The 16,225-nt window shown below is 36.4% G+C and overlaps 1 protein-coding gene across 1 annotated transcript; it reads right to left on the reverse strand.

Annotated features, from left to right (window-relative positions):
- Positions 1 to 10,067: 10,067 nt before the first annotated feature.
- Positions 10,068 to 12,588, reverse strand: LOC306859907 (uncharacterized protein). Its single transcript, XM_079401306.1, has 4 exons — positions 11,997 to 12,588; positions 11,352 to 11,482; positions 11,003 to 11,081; positions 10,068 to 10,381 (listed from the first exon to the last, which is right to left on the reverse strand). The coding sequence occupies exons 1-4, from the start codon at positions 12,373 to 12,375 to the stop codon at positions 10,206 to 10,208; spliced, it is 765 nt and encodes a 254-aa protein (XP_079257432.1). The 5' UTR covers positions 12,376 to 12,588; the 3' UTR covers positions 10,068 to 10,205.
- Positions 12,589 to 16,225: the final 3,637 nt, after the last annotated feature.

A 16,225-nucleotide genomic window follows, 5' to 3' on the forward strand; every position in this document is an offset into this window, starting at 1 on the left:
TGCGCCATCACCACCCGAGTGGTTTAATATTTAGAGTTAAATATTTAGGTGCAAAAATATAAATAAGAATGAAGCTATGCTTCAATGGGAAGTTTTTTTCCTCCTATTTTTTCCCTCCTCTGATAATAAATATGATAGTACACTTTATTTCAAAGCAGTTTTCCAGAAAATCATAATATTAACATTTGTATTACCCTAATGCCTTGTAGTGCACATTGAGCAGTTTAAAGATGGGCAATGAAATATAATTATTCATCCACATAAGATTTGCTATGTTGCAAATATAGCTTCATATGAGTATATTTATGCAGGTAAAGTAGGATATAATAGTAACAAATGAAGCAAAAATGAGGAGTATATACTTTCAAATGCTGCATCCCATGCATTTTTCTCTATTTTTGTTGTGACCAGTGACCAGTATCTCAAGTTAATCTACATTAAAGTAAGAAATGTTGATAAAAAACGCAGTTTAAGTTTTTTTATTATTTTGTTTTATTTTAAATTAACATTTATTTTCCATTTAAGTAACGTAAATCTACGGAACGAAACATATTACTTTAGCTAAAGTATTACTTTTGTACCTTTTACCCCATGTATAGGGTAAAAAAAAAAACACCTTGCTACCTCATACATTTTTAGACAAAACAACCCACTTTTATCATTTATTTTCACCAAAAATCTGTTGCTTCATCAATGTTTAAAAAAAGAAAAAGAAAAAAAATATTTTTTATACATCATACACTGAGTGGTGAAAAGCCTGTTTTTATTAAGGTGTGCCTTTAGCCCTCTGATCTATAATATTATAAAATTATATAACATTATATAGTTTAGTTCTTAAGACCCCTTGTACCTTATTTTTGCTATTTACTTTACCTGCCACAGCGATTACAAGCAGAACAGGGAGTAAATTAAACCATAGTCCTACTACTTTGAACACTTTTGTTTAGTTCAGTTCTGTGTGGAGTCCCGCAGGTTTTTTTTTTTTGGTTTTTTTAACACTAATGATGCGTGTTAACGTGATCCTGTCAATGCTATTCTTCTACTTCTACTTCTTTTTCTTCTACTACTACTACTACTTTTTTCTTCTTCATCTGTTTTATGAGCAGGGCTGTCAAATCTGCGTAACAAAACCAGCCCAGGTGCTCCGTAAAGAGCTCAGGCACATGGTATCTGAGTTAGAGAAACCTATCACATTCTAGCTTCTAGATTTTTTTTTATTTTATTTTTTTTAGAGATTTTGAACTGTACTTTGTCATTATTATGCCCTACTAGACCGTCTAACCCTGTTTCTTAAAATATTATGCCATTATTAGTGTTGTTATACTAGTGTTGTTAAACTCTTAGCAGCAGGCCTATTAGAGCATTTATAGCAAATACAGTACATAAGGTTATTTGGGCAAACGTTTCTTCTTGTCTGGCAAACAAAACTGAGAATGTGCTGACATTCAAATGCTGGGGACCTTTCTCAGCCTCTTGATGTTGCCATGTCTGTCCATAGTAAATCCTTTCAATGCATTAACATGAATATGCCCTGCAGTTAAATCATATTGTTGCTGCTGGAACAGAAGACTTGGAGAGAGAGAGAGATTATGCCATGCAAACTTCTAAATTCTTCTAGGTTTATAGTCTACTGGCTTATAAAAATTCTCAATCACTAAGATAAAAAGGTGTTAAATAATAGTTTTTTGCTTCTATATATAGTTGATAACATCTAATTTTATGGTTATGTGTCACTTCCTGATGAAAGTAAAAAAAAATACAACAATTGTTCAAAATGTCCTTCAGCATATGGGTTTTCATTGTGTTTTTCATCGGTATAGAGGGTAAGATAAATATTTGAAATATATTTTCTTTTGTCTGTTGTTTTAGTGGTTGTGGTCACTGATCAAGGGACTTACTGGAACCTTTTCAACAGTTTGTCGGTCTTGAGTTTTATTCTTCAAAAACTGCAACATTTCAAGTCTCTATCATGACAGTGCTTCTGAAATCTCTGAATCTCTGTGATCTGGAAATATAGTAAGATACTGTAGTTATTGGAAGACATGTTGTGAAACCTCAACATTGCATCATAGGTTAATCTAGACATACAATAAACTACTTAATGAGGATGAGAACTGTAAACTTTGTCCTTTTTTCAGTTTATAGAAATGTTGTCACAAGTTTGTGAAAAAATAATAGTTCAACCTGTGGGTCTTACCAATGCAGCCACATGTACATTTACAATAGATGCAATATCCATTTGGTAAGGAGACCATTTCCTACTACGCTTTTTTGTATGTTTCCTTTGTCTTTGTGCATGCGTTAAAGCATATGCAGTAACTTTATAGCAGAGTTTTTCATTTCTATTTTATTTTCAATATGATCTTTGAGTTTAGGTCACTTTGTGTCTGTTTTTAATCTGTGAATGTTTTTTCAGTGTTTTCTAGTGTCAGTTGTTTTTGCCTACAGTAAATTTATTTAGTTTTTTGAGAATTTTTGAGTTTAGAGAATGGTATTATGTAAATATATAACGGTGTAATTCATCTCAGGATCATACAGTGTTATGGTTAACTTCTTACATTTGTCATGTGTAATTAAAGCAAAATTTAATATAATATATATTTAATTTAAATATATTTTGTTACAGTTTTGGAATCATAAAAAAATTTTTAATTTAAGTTTGTCCAATAATTTTTTCATAAAATTATAATAGTTAAATTCTAATCATAACTAAACGCTTTCCTAACTAACCTAAACAATAGTTTACCCCAAAATGAAAACTATCTGAAAATGTATTTAACCTCAGGCCATCCAAGATGTAGAGTTTGTTTCTTCATCAGATTTGGAGAAATGTAGCATTGCATCACTTGCTCACCAATGGCTCCTCTGCAGTGAATGGGTGCCGTCAGAATGAGAGTCCAAACAGCTGATAGAAACATCACAATAATCCACACCACTCCAGTCCATCAGTTAACATCTGGAGAAGACAAAAGCTGTGTGTTTGTAAGAAGCAAAATAACAGTGTTATCGCATGACCTCACTATATTTTATGTTTAATTCAGCAAGTGCAAGTCCAGTTATGTTCATGTGCATGTAAATAATGTATCTATTATTTTTCCATTACTCCCTGTCCATTTGTCACACTGAAAATTATATGAATAATGTCATACCTGTAGGTCAACAGGTACATGCATACAAAAAAATATTCCGTAAATGAATGCATTCAAGTAATAGGCGTTCCACTTTTTTCTGGGTAGTTGAGGTTTGTATAGTTTATAGCAAAACACATTGCTCAACCAGTTTTATGATTCTTTCAGATCTTGTGAATGGCGATGAGTTAAAGACTGTGATGGAGGGAGATGTTCTCACGCTACAAACAAGAGACACTGAGAGTCTCAGTAAAGTAACATGGCTGTATAAAAGAGATGATCAAACTGTTCGTATCACACAGATGTATCAGGGTTTTGAGCCTTTTTATGAGAGACTAACCGGCAGAGTGAAAATGAACCCAAAGACTGGAGCTCTGACCATCTGGAACATCAGCACCAGCGACTCTGGACTTTATCAAGTTTCTCTCCACAGTGGATCCATCTCAGAGAATAGGTTCAGAGTGGACGTTTATGGTAAGTTTTAGCGGCAGCTGGTAGAAAAAAATAACAACACCTATCAAAAATATTCAGGATAAGAGGTGTCAGTTAATAAGATAATGTCTGTTTGACAAGATCACTTAAAGACACAAAAATTTCACCAGGGAGTGAAAAACGTCTAAATTTATGCAGCGCTACATTTAGCCTATGCTTTAGACGTGTTTATATGCAGGATTTATTGTCCACATTATAATTAGTTCATTTTTTAATGAATTTTTAATACTACTATAATAGGTCTACAAAATGGAAGCTTATTTCTTCTGATTTACCTACCTTGACAAACCCTGCATAAAACACAAAACAATCACTGCACATTATTTATACTACATACATACATTTAATTATATCTACTACATATATTTAATTATTTGTAGACATTTAATCGGTTGGTTTGTAAAAAAGGTCGTGTTACGTTTGGGCTTTCTATTTGCAGTTACACTGTTTAACCAGCAGGTGCCGCCAGAGCAGCGTGTGGCGTTTACAGCCCTTCGAAAAATCATTTTGTGAAACTTCATTTGGACTTTTTTTTTTATTATTTTTTATCTCAACATTAATTTCAGCTTCCATCTTTGGTTTCCCTGCAAATTTACAACTTAAAGATGATTATCCTTATTAATGATGTTTATTCATATTCTTTTTTTAGGGCCCGTTTCTGTACCAGCCATCATGTCTCTAGTTAGTATAAACCAAGGTGAAGGTGAGTCCCCCAACCTTTTTGCTTACTAATGTACAAGACTATCCACGGCGAATATAGTGTATAAAGAGTCAAAAACAACAAACAAATATCAAAGTAATTAAATTGCAAGACACAGCTCAATTCCATATTAAGATACAATACAACCTAACTATTGAAAAACAAAAGAAAACATTATTTATATAAGAAATGGCATCCACACCCTATAGTATGGATGAAGTGATTATAATCTACAAAGTAAAGAAGCTGACAGTAAACTATCAACATAAAAACAACAAAGACAATCAAGTTACAATACCACACCCAAACAACATCCTCCAGCACAACAAGTTTATCACATGAATAACATTCCTTTATCTAAATGTCTCACTGATGACTAAATCATAGGATATTTAGCATGGAACAACTGGAAAATCTTGTTTTTGTGTTTAAAGACAGCGACACAGCAAAACTGACACCAAAGAACTAGTAACTATGTTGTTGCACAAATCTGCACCTGGGTCAAAAAGTTGGCTTGAACATCACACAGGTCCAATGAATGAATGATTTGATAAATCAAATACACAGACAGCATGGTAGAGGGTAGCACTGTTGCTTAACAAAAAGAAGGGCCACAGTTTGAGTCCCAGAGCAAAGAGGCCTTTCTGTTTCTTTGTGGGTTTCCCACAATCCAAATACATGCAGCATAGGTGAACTATGAGTGTGTTTGTGTGTGAGTCCTGTGATGGACTGGTCATCCATTCCTCCATCTGTGGCCTGAGACATTTACATTTATTCATTTAGCAGACACATTTATCCAAAGTGATGGGGTGGGAAGATCATTCCACCAGCCAGTAACGGCGAATGAAAATGTTCTGGAAAGCGATTTTGTGCCCCTCTGTGATGGTATCACAAGGCATCGCTCACTAGTAGATCTCAGACTTCTGGAGGGAGATCACTAGATTTGTAATAGTGAGTGGAAGTAGGTGGGTGCAGAGCCTGTGGTTGTTCAGTATGCAAGCATCAATGACTTGAACTTGATTTTGCATGATTGAGTAGTTTTTCCCATGTAGTCTTTGAAAGTCAGCTGGTCATCCAAAATTTCTGACCTAACTTGATGGGGTAATTGATGAACCTATCTGGATGGTGAAATCATGCTGTAGAGTTGGAGTGGCAGGGAAGATAAGATGCTCAGGTTGAGCTAGAGGTGATGTTCTTTCATCCATGCCGAGATGTCCACCAGGCAGTCTGAGATGCGTGCAGCTATCGTTGGATCATATGGTTGACATGAGAGATAGAGCTGTGTCATCAGCATAGCAATGGTAGGAGAAACCATGTGCTTGTATGATGGGATCCAGTGATGTAGTGTATATGGAGAAGAGAAGGGGTCCAAGAACTGATCCCTGAGGAACTCCTGTGACCAGTTGATGCGCTTTGGATACTTCCCCTCCCCAGGCCACCCTGAAGGACCTACCAGTGAGATAGGATTCAAACCAGCGAAGTGGAATCCCTGTGATGCCCAGAGATGAGAGGGTAGACAGGAGGATCTGATGATTGACAGTGTCAAAAGTGGCAGATAGATCCAGCAGAATGAGAACTGATGATTTGGAATCAGCTTTTGCAATCGGCAAGGCTTCAGTGACTGAAAGTAGCACAGTCTCCGTTGAATGGCCACTCGAAACCTGACTGGTTAGTGTCCAGTTGGTTATTCTGTGAAGGGAAATAATGATACATGGTTGAAAATAACTTGTTCAGGTGTTTTCGCTATGAATGGAAGGAGACCTTGCTGGATGGATGGAAATGAGGTCCTTTTGTAGCTTTAGTGCATCGCTGGTTGAGAGCATCAGATCTAACTAAGATGCTTTAAGGCAGGGATACTCAAATCTGGCTCATGAGATCCACTTTCCTGCAGAGTTTAGCTCAAACCCTTATCAAACACATGAGCATGCTAATCAATGTCTTCAGGATCATTAGAAAATCACAGGTAGGTGAGTTTGATCAGGGTTGGAGCTAAACTCTGCAGGAAAGTGGATCTCGCGAGCCAGATTTGAGTATCACTGCTTTAAGGCAAGCCTCCAAAGTTAGCAAAAAATAAATGAATAAAGTAACACTGCAGTCAACAGAAAAGGAGACCAGGGAGCGTTTCATGAGTGGATGTTAATGGTGGAGAAGCTTCACTATGCTCAATTAAACAGATTTTGTGCGGAAACAACTTCTCATTTAATGAATCAACAGCATGTTAGCTAATCTTCAACATGTTTAGCATTAAAAAGTTCATTGTGAATTTATCTATTTGTAGAGTTTACACCAAAAAAACCTTTTATAAAAGAAGTCACAGACAATTTTGCAACAGATTCACTTTACGGTAATTCTAATTCATTTCTATGGTATCCGCAAACAGCTATTGACTGTCGCATTACTCTGATAGAAATACAATGACGTCAAGCTCGTGATGTGATTGGTCGTCAAAGCCCACATGATGCAAGTTGAAGTTGATCATTATGCTTTCTCCAATGGAAAAGATGCTTACCCTGATGTCTCCCAATAATAAGACCATCTTACTAAGTGATAGAGATCAGACTTTTTCCAAATAAGTTGGTGGCACGTATCAATACGCTGTCCAAATTCAGGATGTTCCAAATCAGCTGAAGTGTTTTACAATTTGTCAAATTATTTTGTAGAGACCACAGTTGCTTCCTCAAGTCTGGTGTTGTAGATCAACTGAGGACCATGTTAGCTTGGGAAGTGTATGTGCAAGTGAGCTCTTTCATGGCTCTTTCTAGCTGATTTCTCAGATGCAAACTGTGAACAAACGCTTGAGATAAACCAAGAAGCCAGTAATTGGTCATCGCTTCCCTACAGCTGCTGTTAGAAGCTCATATTACTTTGGAAACAGTCAGCGATCTGAGATGTCTGCTTACGACTGCATAGGCACATTGGTTCAGCTAAGCTTTTTAAACACTTTTTGAAAATAAGAAACTTTTATTGGACAGTTCATGTCTGATTTTGCTTTGTTGCTAATTTGAAATATGTTGTTTAAAATGAGTGTGACAAGCTGGTTTCAGAATTTTCCAATTCAAGTGGTTTTGGATGCCCAAAATAGCTGCCCAAAGCTGTTGCAAATATGGCCGCCGACTTTCCTTGAAAATGCCACAAAGCAGTCAAAAACATTACAACAAATACTGAGAAAGCAACACTGTGTAATATTTGTAGCAACATTTATTAAGGATCTAATCAAATGTGTTTTCTTTGGTGCTTTGTATCTGAGAAACCTAAAGTCTTTGAATAAATCAATCAAAATAAAAATAAAATAGTTTAACACATCACATAATACTGGCATTAAGCTCTCCTAAAACAGCAATAAGATGCTCTAGCTATAAGCAAAAATGTTCACCTCTAGCTGTTTGTGAAGCATCAGATATAGTTTACGATCGAGCACACACTTCAGTCTAAAAATGAGACAGAAATGTAAATAATTATATAAATAAATAAGGCAATATTTAAATAAGAAAATACACATATACTGTATGGGAATAAATAAATATATACAAATAAATGAATGCAAAAATAAAAAATAAATAAATTAAAGAATAAAAAAATAAAGTGAAAAGGTAAAACAAAAATTAAGGGCTGAATTTATTTTAAAATTAATTGTTTTGTTATAACAAGTCATTTTTTTTCATTAATTTTCCTATTTTCAAATTTATTTGTTTATAATTTTGAAACACACTGTGATGACTACAGCCTAGCACAGGTTCCTCAAATCTTGCCCTGGAGGGCCAATGCGCTGTAAAAGTTTAGCCCCAACCCTGATCAAACTCACCTACCTGTGGTTTTCTAATGATCCTGAAGACATTAGGGTTAGAGCTAAACTCTGCAGGAAAGTGAATCTTGTGGGCCAGATTTGAGGATCCCTAAACTAGCATGTTTGAATATGAATCACGTTGACCAGCTGGTCTTCAGTTTCTTCATTCCAGAAGGCCATTTTGTAATGAAAAGTGTGCATTGGTATGCTCAGATAAAATAAATATGTAAAATTAAAATTTATTTTAAATAACTGTGTAAATAAAACTTTCATCACTTTCACTCTTCTTGTCATGCACTGATTCGCTAAAGCTGAACAGCCGATCAGTGATCTGTCTCACCGACTGCTCTACGCCAATTTGACGGGGTCCTCAGGGTCTTAAAACCATAAAAATAAGACAGTGAAATGTTTTTCACAAAATGTTCAGAATTAACCTCACACAGCACGTTTACTAGGTACATCAGTGCAGCCACAGAAGATGGAAGAAATGTGCTCTGTGTTCTGCTCTGTGAAAAATGTTCATCTCATGGTATAAAGGGGGTGAGATGGTGAACCAGATCAGCAATCCTAATCTCAGAATCAACCTCAGTTTACCATTAGAGCTCTATTATAATGATTCTGAGACTAACAGCTGCACGGCTGCAAATCCAGTGAGCAATAAAAGCATCCATCTGCACATGAAAGAGATCCGCCCACGACATGAACGTATGAGAATGACAAGAAATGTTTACAATTAACTTAATATCAATATGTTTCTCTTTTCTTTCAGATTGTCAGGATCACTGTGGGGTCACTGAGGCTCTGATTCGTCTGGTGGGAATCGCCACTGTTATATTTCTGGTTGAGCACCTGAGGTTCTGCTCATCTCAGAGAAGAGTTGCTTCTGCGTGATGATGATATTACCATGAGACACCACAATGCTAAAAAACATGATAGTGATGGAATGCTACAAGAACTTTTGGTCATGAGACTACAAGTATAAATGGAACCCTTAAAAGAATAAAAATCGGAATCTTTTCCACCATTGGGCCGAACTGTTCTCTTTGCTTATCCGTTCCATTCCATGCTGATCCGGGCCAATCGGCACAAATACAGTACGGTTTCGTTTCCCACTAGGGCTGATAACAGAACCACTGCCTTGGTAATGCAAGTTTACATACTGTCTGAGACGTTAGTAGGAGACTGCGTTATGAAGGACGATTAGATATATCACTTTATTTCACTCAAATAGCTCGCTGTGGCCAGCTATAGAGAGAATGTAGTAGCCAGAGAACAGACAAGTGACCAATCTTGAGTGGTGATGCGACTAGACACGTTCTGCCAGCCCGATTCAGCATGGTTAGCTATGACTGTGCTGATAATTGTGCTGTGCCAAACCGAGCTCAAGTGGGAACATAAGTAGAACTGTTCAGCCCGACGGTGAAAAAGCATCTAATGTCTTGTTAATGAAATGCAAAAGGAATGTTTGATTGAAAAAGATTATTTGATATCACTGCTTAATAAAACTGCGTGCATTTGTTTGTGCCATCCCAAAAATGAAAACTCTGCCTAAAGTTCTGTCTATTCATCACTTGTCATGGCACTATTCTGCCATTTTCTGTCTCTGTTTTATAAAGAAAATAAATATCAGAATAAAATAATAAACATTCAGAGGTTGATTTAGGTAAACAGTCAGATTGGTGGATAATGATTGTTATCATAATATCTATATATTTTTGAATAAAGTTGAATAAAACCAGACACTTTATAAATAATAACTTTTGAATATTCCCCCCTGCCAGAAATACCTTTGCAGGGACATGCACATATATGAATGAATATTCAGATGTTAGTTCGAGATTCAAACAAAAGGAACATCATGTCAGAAAACAGCTATTTTGTCTGTTGTCAAATACCAATATCCAAAAATCTGTATTTTGTCTGTTCCCAAAAACTGTATTAATTAAAAGAACAGAGCTGAAAGCCAGTTAACAGAAATCATTTAATCATGCGATTAAACAATAGCAAGCAATGCAAGAGAAAAGAAAAATTATGTTGTTATAAAATCATATAAAGTGAAATAAATTAGAAAATTTTAATTCTTTAAGATTCTAGAAATTAATTAATTATTAATATACTCATTTTGACTATTATTATTAGAACCATTACTATTATTATTATTTTTTAAATTGTCTAATTGGAAGATGTCCAGGTCTCCCAGTTTCTTCTTCCACATATCAACCGAGCAAAAGCTTGACTTGTCCACCACCTTGCAGGAATAATTTGTGTCATCTTTACCTGTTGATTGTAGGAAAAGGAGAGTTTTGCATTATTAGTCCTTATGTCAGTAAAGTGACACAAATTTGAGGTACAGGGATATTAAATTAAACAATATGGAAATAAAACTATATTCACTTCAATAGCTATTTTTAACATTTATTCAATTATTTCATTGTCTATGACAATTATAAGTATGTAATGTCTCTCATCAGATATTGGTTATTTAATCAACTGAATTTAAACAACTATCAAAAATACATGCAAAATGCAGTTCATACAAACTTACAGTTCATACAGTTCATACTTGAATCACTGTGAAGATGATGTTATTTTTTTTAGTGAAAATTAAATGACTTTTTTTGTACGCTTTTAAAATAAAGAACCTGTCAGGTTGGTGTAATCATCAAATTCTAATGAAGAAAAAATATCAAAAGATAAATGTCACGTTTTTGACAAATCTTAAATAGTGAAATGGTTTTGGTTTAATATATTTGAAAAACCTGTACAAAATCGAATGACACACAAACAACCTGTTGGCAAGTCAATGTTAGCACAGGTTGTAATATGTTAAATCCCTAAGAGAAAACAAACTATATTTATTCATGATACAAAGCCCAGAGTCAACTATAGTGAACTGACCTCCACTGGTGGTTGAGATGAAAGAGATTGTCTCATCTAGATCCCCATCACCAGCATCAGTATCAGGATTACTCTGGGTCTTTTGGAAGGAGACACAAGAATGTTGAGAATTAAATGACATTCAACAACAATCTGTTACTGAAACTGCGCATGAACATTTTTAATACCAAAATATCATATAAATCAATATACGGATCAATGAACATAATGAGTGACACGTTATTATTATTGGAAGCCCTTTGTGAGCTCAAAACTCCACTGTAAAATACATAGTCCTCACTTGATCACTGCTGTTAATAAGTGTCACAAAAACAGAAGTGCTACTGCATAGTACTGTATTAACGCTTGCCTTTTGACATATGCAGTTGATGACACCAATGATAGCCAAAATGACCATTGCAGTAAATACTCCAATGCCCACTTCGATTGTGTTCAATTGTTCCAGGCTGATTGTCCCGGCTTCAGCAGTCTCCAGTGACCCTACAGGGAATAAAGCAGATATGACGAATGGATGAAGGTTCTGGGCTAATGCTAGGCCTACTGGGCAGTTGCTCTGTATAGCCTAGAACAAAAACTAGAAAAACAACTAGAAAAATTAAGTTCAAGACCAACTTTAGATCATAAAATGTAGACAGGTGACAGGTCACAGTTGACAAGGCATTGCTTGCTATATAATTGCTAAGGCTCTAGAAAGTTTGCTAGCTAACTTAGTTGCTAGAGACTTTGGGAAGATGCTGGTGTTCAGGGTAGATGCTAGGCAGTTAAACGGGTGTTAAAAGAGTGCAGTGAAAAAGTAAACAATACATGCCAATTAAAAGTGTAGTTTCTTGCCCAATAACTAGTAAAGTAGATATTGGATGGGCATTTCACAAAAAAAACTTGTATGATATAAAAAAAAAGATAATAGGCCTATAATATAATATTTAAAAAAACATAGGGGTGCACTTGTTTTGTAATCAGAACAGCACTTTAGACGGATTAATAACGCACTAACCTTTGACTACAAAGCGTTTCTCCACCACAATTTTGCCGGTAATTTGGACAACATAACATCCTTCTTTACTGCCATCAAGGGGAGTTAAATAGACGCTGTTGTTCTTAAAATTGAGTGAAAATGTAGAAGAGTTATCTGCTCTGCAGCCATACTCCTTCTCTTTAGAGGAACAGTAGATGATGATCCCCCTAGTCCGATTTTCGCTGTTACTCTGTGCTTCATATAGTTCCACTTTATTGACATACTTCAATCCAGATTTCTCGTCAAGTAAGGTGACATTCTCTCCCCTTTTCACTTCCACTCTCAATCCATCTGCGTTGACGACGATCATTACAGCGAAAAAGCCCATAATTATCACGAACTCTGTTGGTTTAGTCATATTATTTTATTCAGATGACTCTCCTCAAAGCTCTAATATAGGGACTACGAGGGGAGGGTCCAATACTTTCAGCCAATCACTTTATATATTCATTTGTGTTATGGCCAAAGACTGTATGGCTGAGAAAGAACCCGTTCAACCCGTTTATTTTGTAGCCTTACGGTTTTCCATCTCGGTGATCCTCCTACATCAGTGACGGGAAAATCTCTGTCTGAACAAATTGCTTACAAAATGCTTCGATGGCGGCACCTGCTGGTCAAAACGGTAAGTGTAGGTACTTTTATTTTTTTTATTGACATGGGGAAATTGTAGCAAAGTTTACAGTTCTCTAACGGTGATTAGCTGAATGCATTAATAAATTATAACTGACACCAAACATGAATGAATACATATAGAAATAAAAATAGATGCAATGTAGATCAAGTTCCAGTCAAATGTCCTCATAATCCTATACTGGTTCTTGAAATAGCTTTGTTAAAATATCTTTGTAAAGCAATATCACGTTTGTTCTGCTGCTTTCACACTGCATGCTTTTAACATTTGCCATGAAGCATAGCCATACCATAATAAAAAGGGATGTTTAGTAAGCTTTGGTATTATACTTTCAAAATAATCAAACTAATATATTTGTCACCACATTAATGTAAAAAAAAAAATTCAAATAAACATAATTTTTTTTTTTTTTATCAACATATGAAAAAACTAAAGATGATATATGAAAAGTTGTGATCTGGAAGTAAGATCTGTGTAACAGTTGATTTTATTGTCAGTGATCACTTCCTGATGAAAGTCAGAACAGAAGATCTTCAGCGAATGATGATCAGATGAGCTCGAGCTCCAGATGGATCAAAATAAACAACATCACTTATGTTAATATTTGATATCTATGCTAAATATCCATCAGCATGTGGGTTTTCATCATATTTTTTACCAGTATGGAAGGTAAGGTCTTTCAGATCTAGTATTTTTCTATTCTTTTGGTGGTTGTGGTTTGTTCTTTTCTATTTCTATTCTTTTAATATATTATATTTACTTATGTGTGTAAAAATGCACCTAATTAACTTTAGACATTTTGATGACCATACATGATGGTCTTCCATATGTCCATATGTCGTCCATATATACATGAGAGAGAGCTATAACCACAAACTTAGATCAGGTATCTCCAGTGTGGGTTGTGCATGTGGTGCTAAAATGCATCTAGATAAAAAAAAAAAAAGAAACAAAATTAATTGAAATTTTCTAAATTATAACTTGATTACTGTACATCTAAAGATGACTGTACATAAAGTTAACATTTAAGAACATGAAGAAATTCAGTTATGTATGTAGGTGGAGCTAACAGGTCTTTTCTATTGTTGTTTGTTGCATTTTTTTTTATTTATTTACCCAAATCAACCCTGTTCTCAGTGTGTGGACAGGCTGATGCACCTGAAAGTGTTCGAGTGATGGAGGGAGATGTCCTGCGTCTACATCCAGGAGTTCCTGAACTGAAGCAAGATATTCAAATCCTGTGGTCTTACGAGCGTGACAATCTAAGCACTCGAGTCGCACAGATATATCAAGGGAAAATTTACACCAGTTATGATGAGAGATTCAGTGGCAGAGTCCAGCTAGACCAAAAGACTGGAGCACTAACCATCTCAAACATCAGGACCAACGAATCGGGAACGTTTGAAGCATTCATTGTTATTAACACAAAGATCTCAAAACGAAAGTTCAATGTTGATGTATATGGTAAGTTTCAGCTCTAAATAATACTAATATATGTAAAAAGTATAAAATATGAGCATGTTTCCTATTGTCCATAGCAGCGGTCTCATCGGTTACTGTGCAACAATCTACAGGTGAGTGTTTCTTCATTCACTGAGCTCATAAATAGTGATTATCAGCTCATGTTTCAGAGCAGGATGCTAAACCATCTGGAGGCCTGTAGTACTTTGCTGTTGGACGGATAGATGATCTGATAAACACACAGATAAACTTACAGATTTGAGGCCATAAGTTGCTTTTCCTTTGAACTGTCTACCAGGTACATCACAAGCAAGCAACACCAGCTGCACCCATCCAACCAACGAAGGTATATAAAAAAGTACCACCACAAAAAGCTTCCTGCCACAGTAACCTCTGTGCAGCTTCCGTCTCTACAGACAAAACCATTAAATGAGACCGGGTTTATGAACAACGCTCTTCTCTTTCAGATTGTCTGGATCATTGTGGCATCACTGAGGCTCTGATTCGTCTGGTTCTGTCTGGTCTGGTGGGAATTGCAGCTGTTGGATTTCTGGTTGAGCATCTGAGGTTCTGCTCATCTCAGAGGAGAACTGCTTCTTCTGTGTGCTGATGATACTTTTATGAATGTCACAAGATACATTTGCTTTGACATTGAACCGGGCTTCTAGGAAATATTTGCCAACTGATAACTCCGTCCTGCTTCATAATTGTTAAATAAAACCCAGTACTTATTCTTTTACTAATTTCAGGCTGATGATTACTAAAAGAGTGGCTGTTTTGCTCAAACATGTCACACTTGTTCACAAAATATGCATTTGCTTTTGTAAGGTGAAGAAGGGAGAATACTTATTATTATTATTATTATTATTAATTGACAACATACTGCTAGCCTATAAAGAGTAACAATTAATATTGTAGGAAACTTTTTCCTCGTTGAAGCAGAGACCAGGAGATGTTGGGATATCTTTCAAATAGAAGTTACTCTTTATTGAGAACTCACTGTGTGTCGCTGCAGTCACCCAAGTCTGACTATAGCTCAGCACTGTAGAGTTCAAGGAGGAGGGATACATAGAGGTGGAGACAATCTAAACAAAGCATGCAAATGCAGTACAGGAATCAGCCCATTACCAGAATTTCCCCAGCCCTGACCTCATCAGCATAACAGTGTCATTCAAATGCATAGGTGCTAATCCAATCAGCCTGACCGTACCGCCCATACCTTCACATTATCATAGAGACAAAGGCACAGCTGTGCCTTGAGTTTAGCATTCACCTTTAACTTGGGACCCTGCCCGATGGTCAGGAAGTGCATAAAGACAAAAGGTTAATGTCTCAGACACCTGGGCGGCCTGACTTGATCTTCTTAGAATGTCAACACAATGTACATAACTTTTTCAGTTTATATCCCTCTGGGGTCTGAGGTGATTTTGGGGTCCTTGATGTTTTCACATGCCCTGATATTTGTGCTTATTTCAGCTACTTATAACATTGTCACGAATCTGGTCCATGCTCTCCTGTTTTACCACCACCAGAGGTCACCCGTTCACCACATTGACTCTCACACTACACAGCACACTGGACTCCATTTCCCACTATGCATTGCACAGATCACAGCTGTCACCATTCACTCATCACACGCACCTGATGCTCATTTCACAATCACACACACTATTTAAACCATGGACTTCCTCAGCATCAGGGCCGAGTATTGTTAGCATTTATCACTCCCCAAGCGATAGCAACTTTACAGAGCCATAGCCATTGTTCTAGTCTTAGCCTTGCCTTGTTTTCCTGCCCTGTCTGACCCTGCTCGTGTTTCCTGGATTTTCCCTTTGCCTCTGCCGTTTGGACTCTGTTCGCTCCCTGTTTGGATTATTGCTCTCGTCTCTGGATTATCTCTCTGCCTTGCCCCTTTGGATACTGTTCGCCGCTCATCGACCCACGCTTGTTCCACGGATTGCTTTGTCTTGCCCTTGCCATACCTGTCTGCTGTTGATTGACCCTGCCTGTCTTGACCATGTTGTTTAATAAAGCTAAACAACATGGTCAAGACAGGCAGGGTGTCTATCGCTTGGGGAGTGATCAATGCTAACAATACTCGGCCCTGATGCTGAGG

Source organism: Barbus barbus, assembly GCF_936440315.1.
Source record: "Barbus barbus genome assembly, chromosome: 40".
Taxonomy (NCBI): domain Eukaryota; kingdom Metazoa; phylum Chordata; class Actinopteri; order Cypriniformes; family Cyprinidae; genus Barbus; species Barbus barbus.

Excerpts from the sequence above, each read along its gene's own strand:
- LOC306859907 (XM_079401306.1), bottom strand. The coding sequence starts at position 12,375 with ATGACTAAACCAACAGAGTTCGTGATAATTATGGGCTTTTTCGCTGTA. Across the intron at positions 11,483-11,996 it reads GAAACGCTTTGTAGTCAAAG|GGTCACTGGAGACTGCTGAA; the intron begins GTTAGTGCGTTA and ends TATTCCCTGTAG. Across the intron at positions 10,382-11,002 it reads CATCTCAACCACCAGTGGAG|GTAAAGATGACACAAATTAT; the intron begins GTCAGTTCACTA and ends TACAATCAACAG.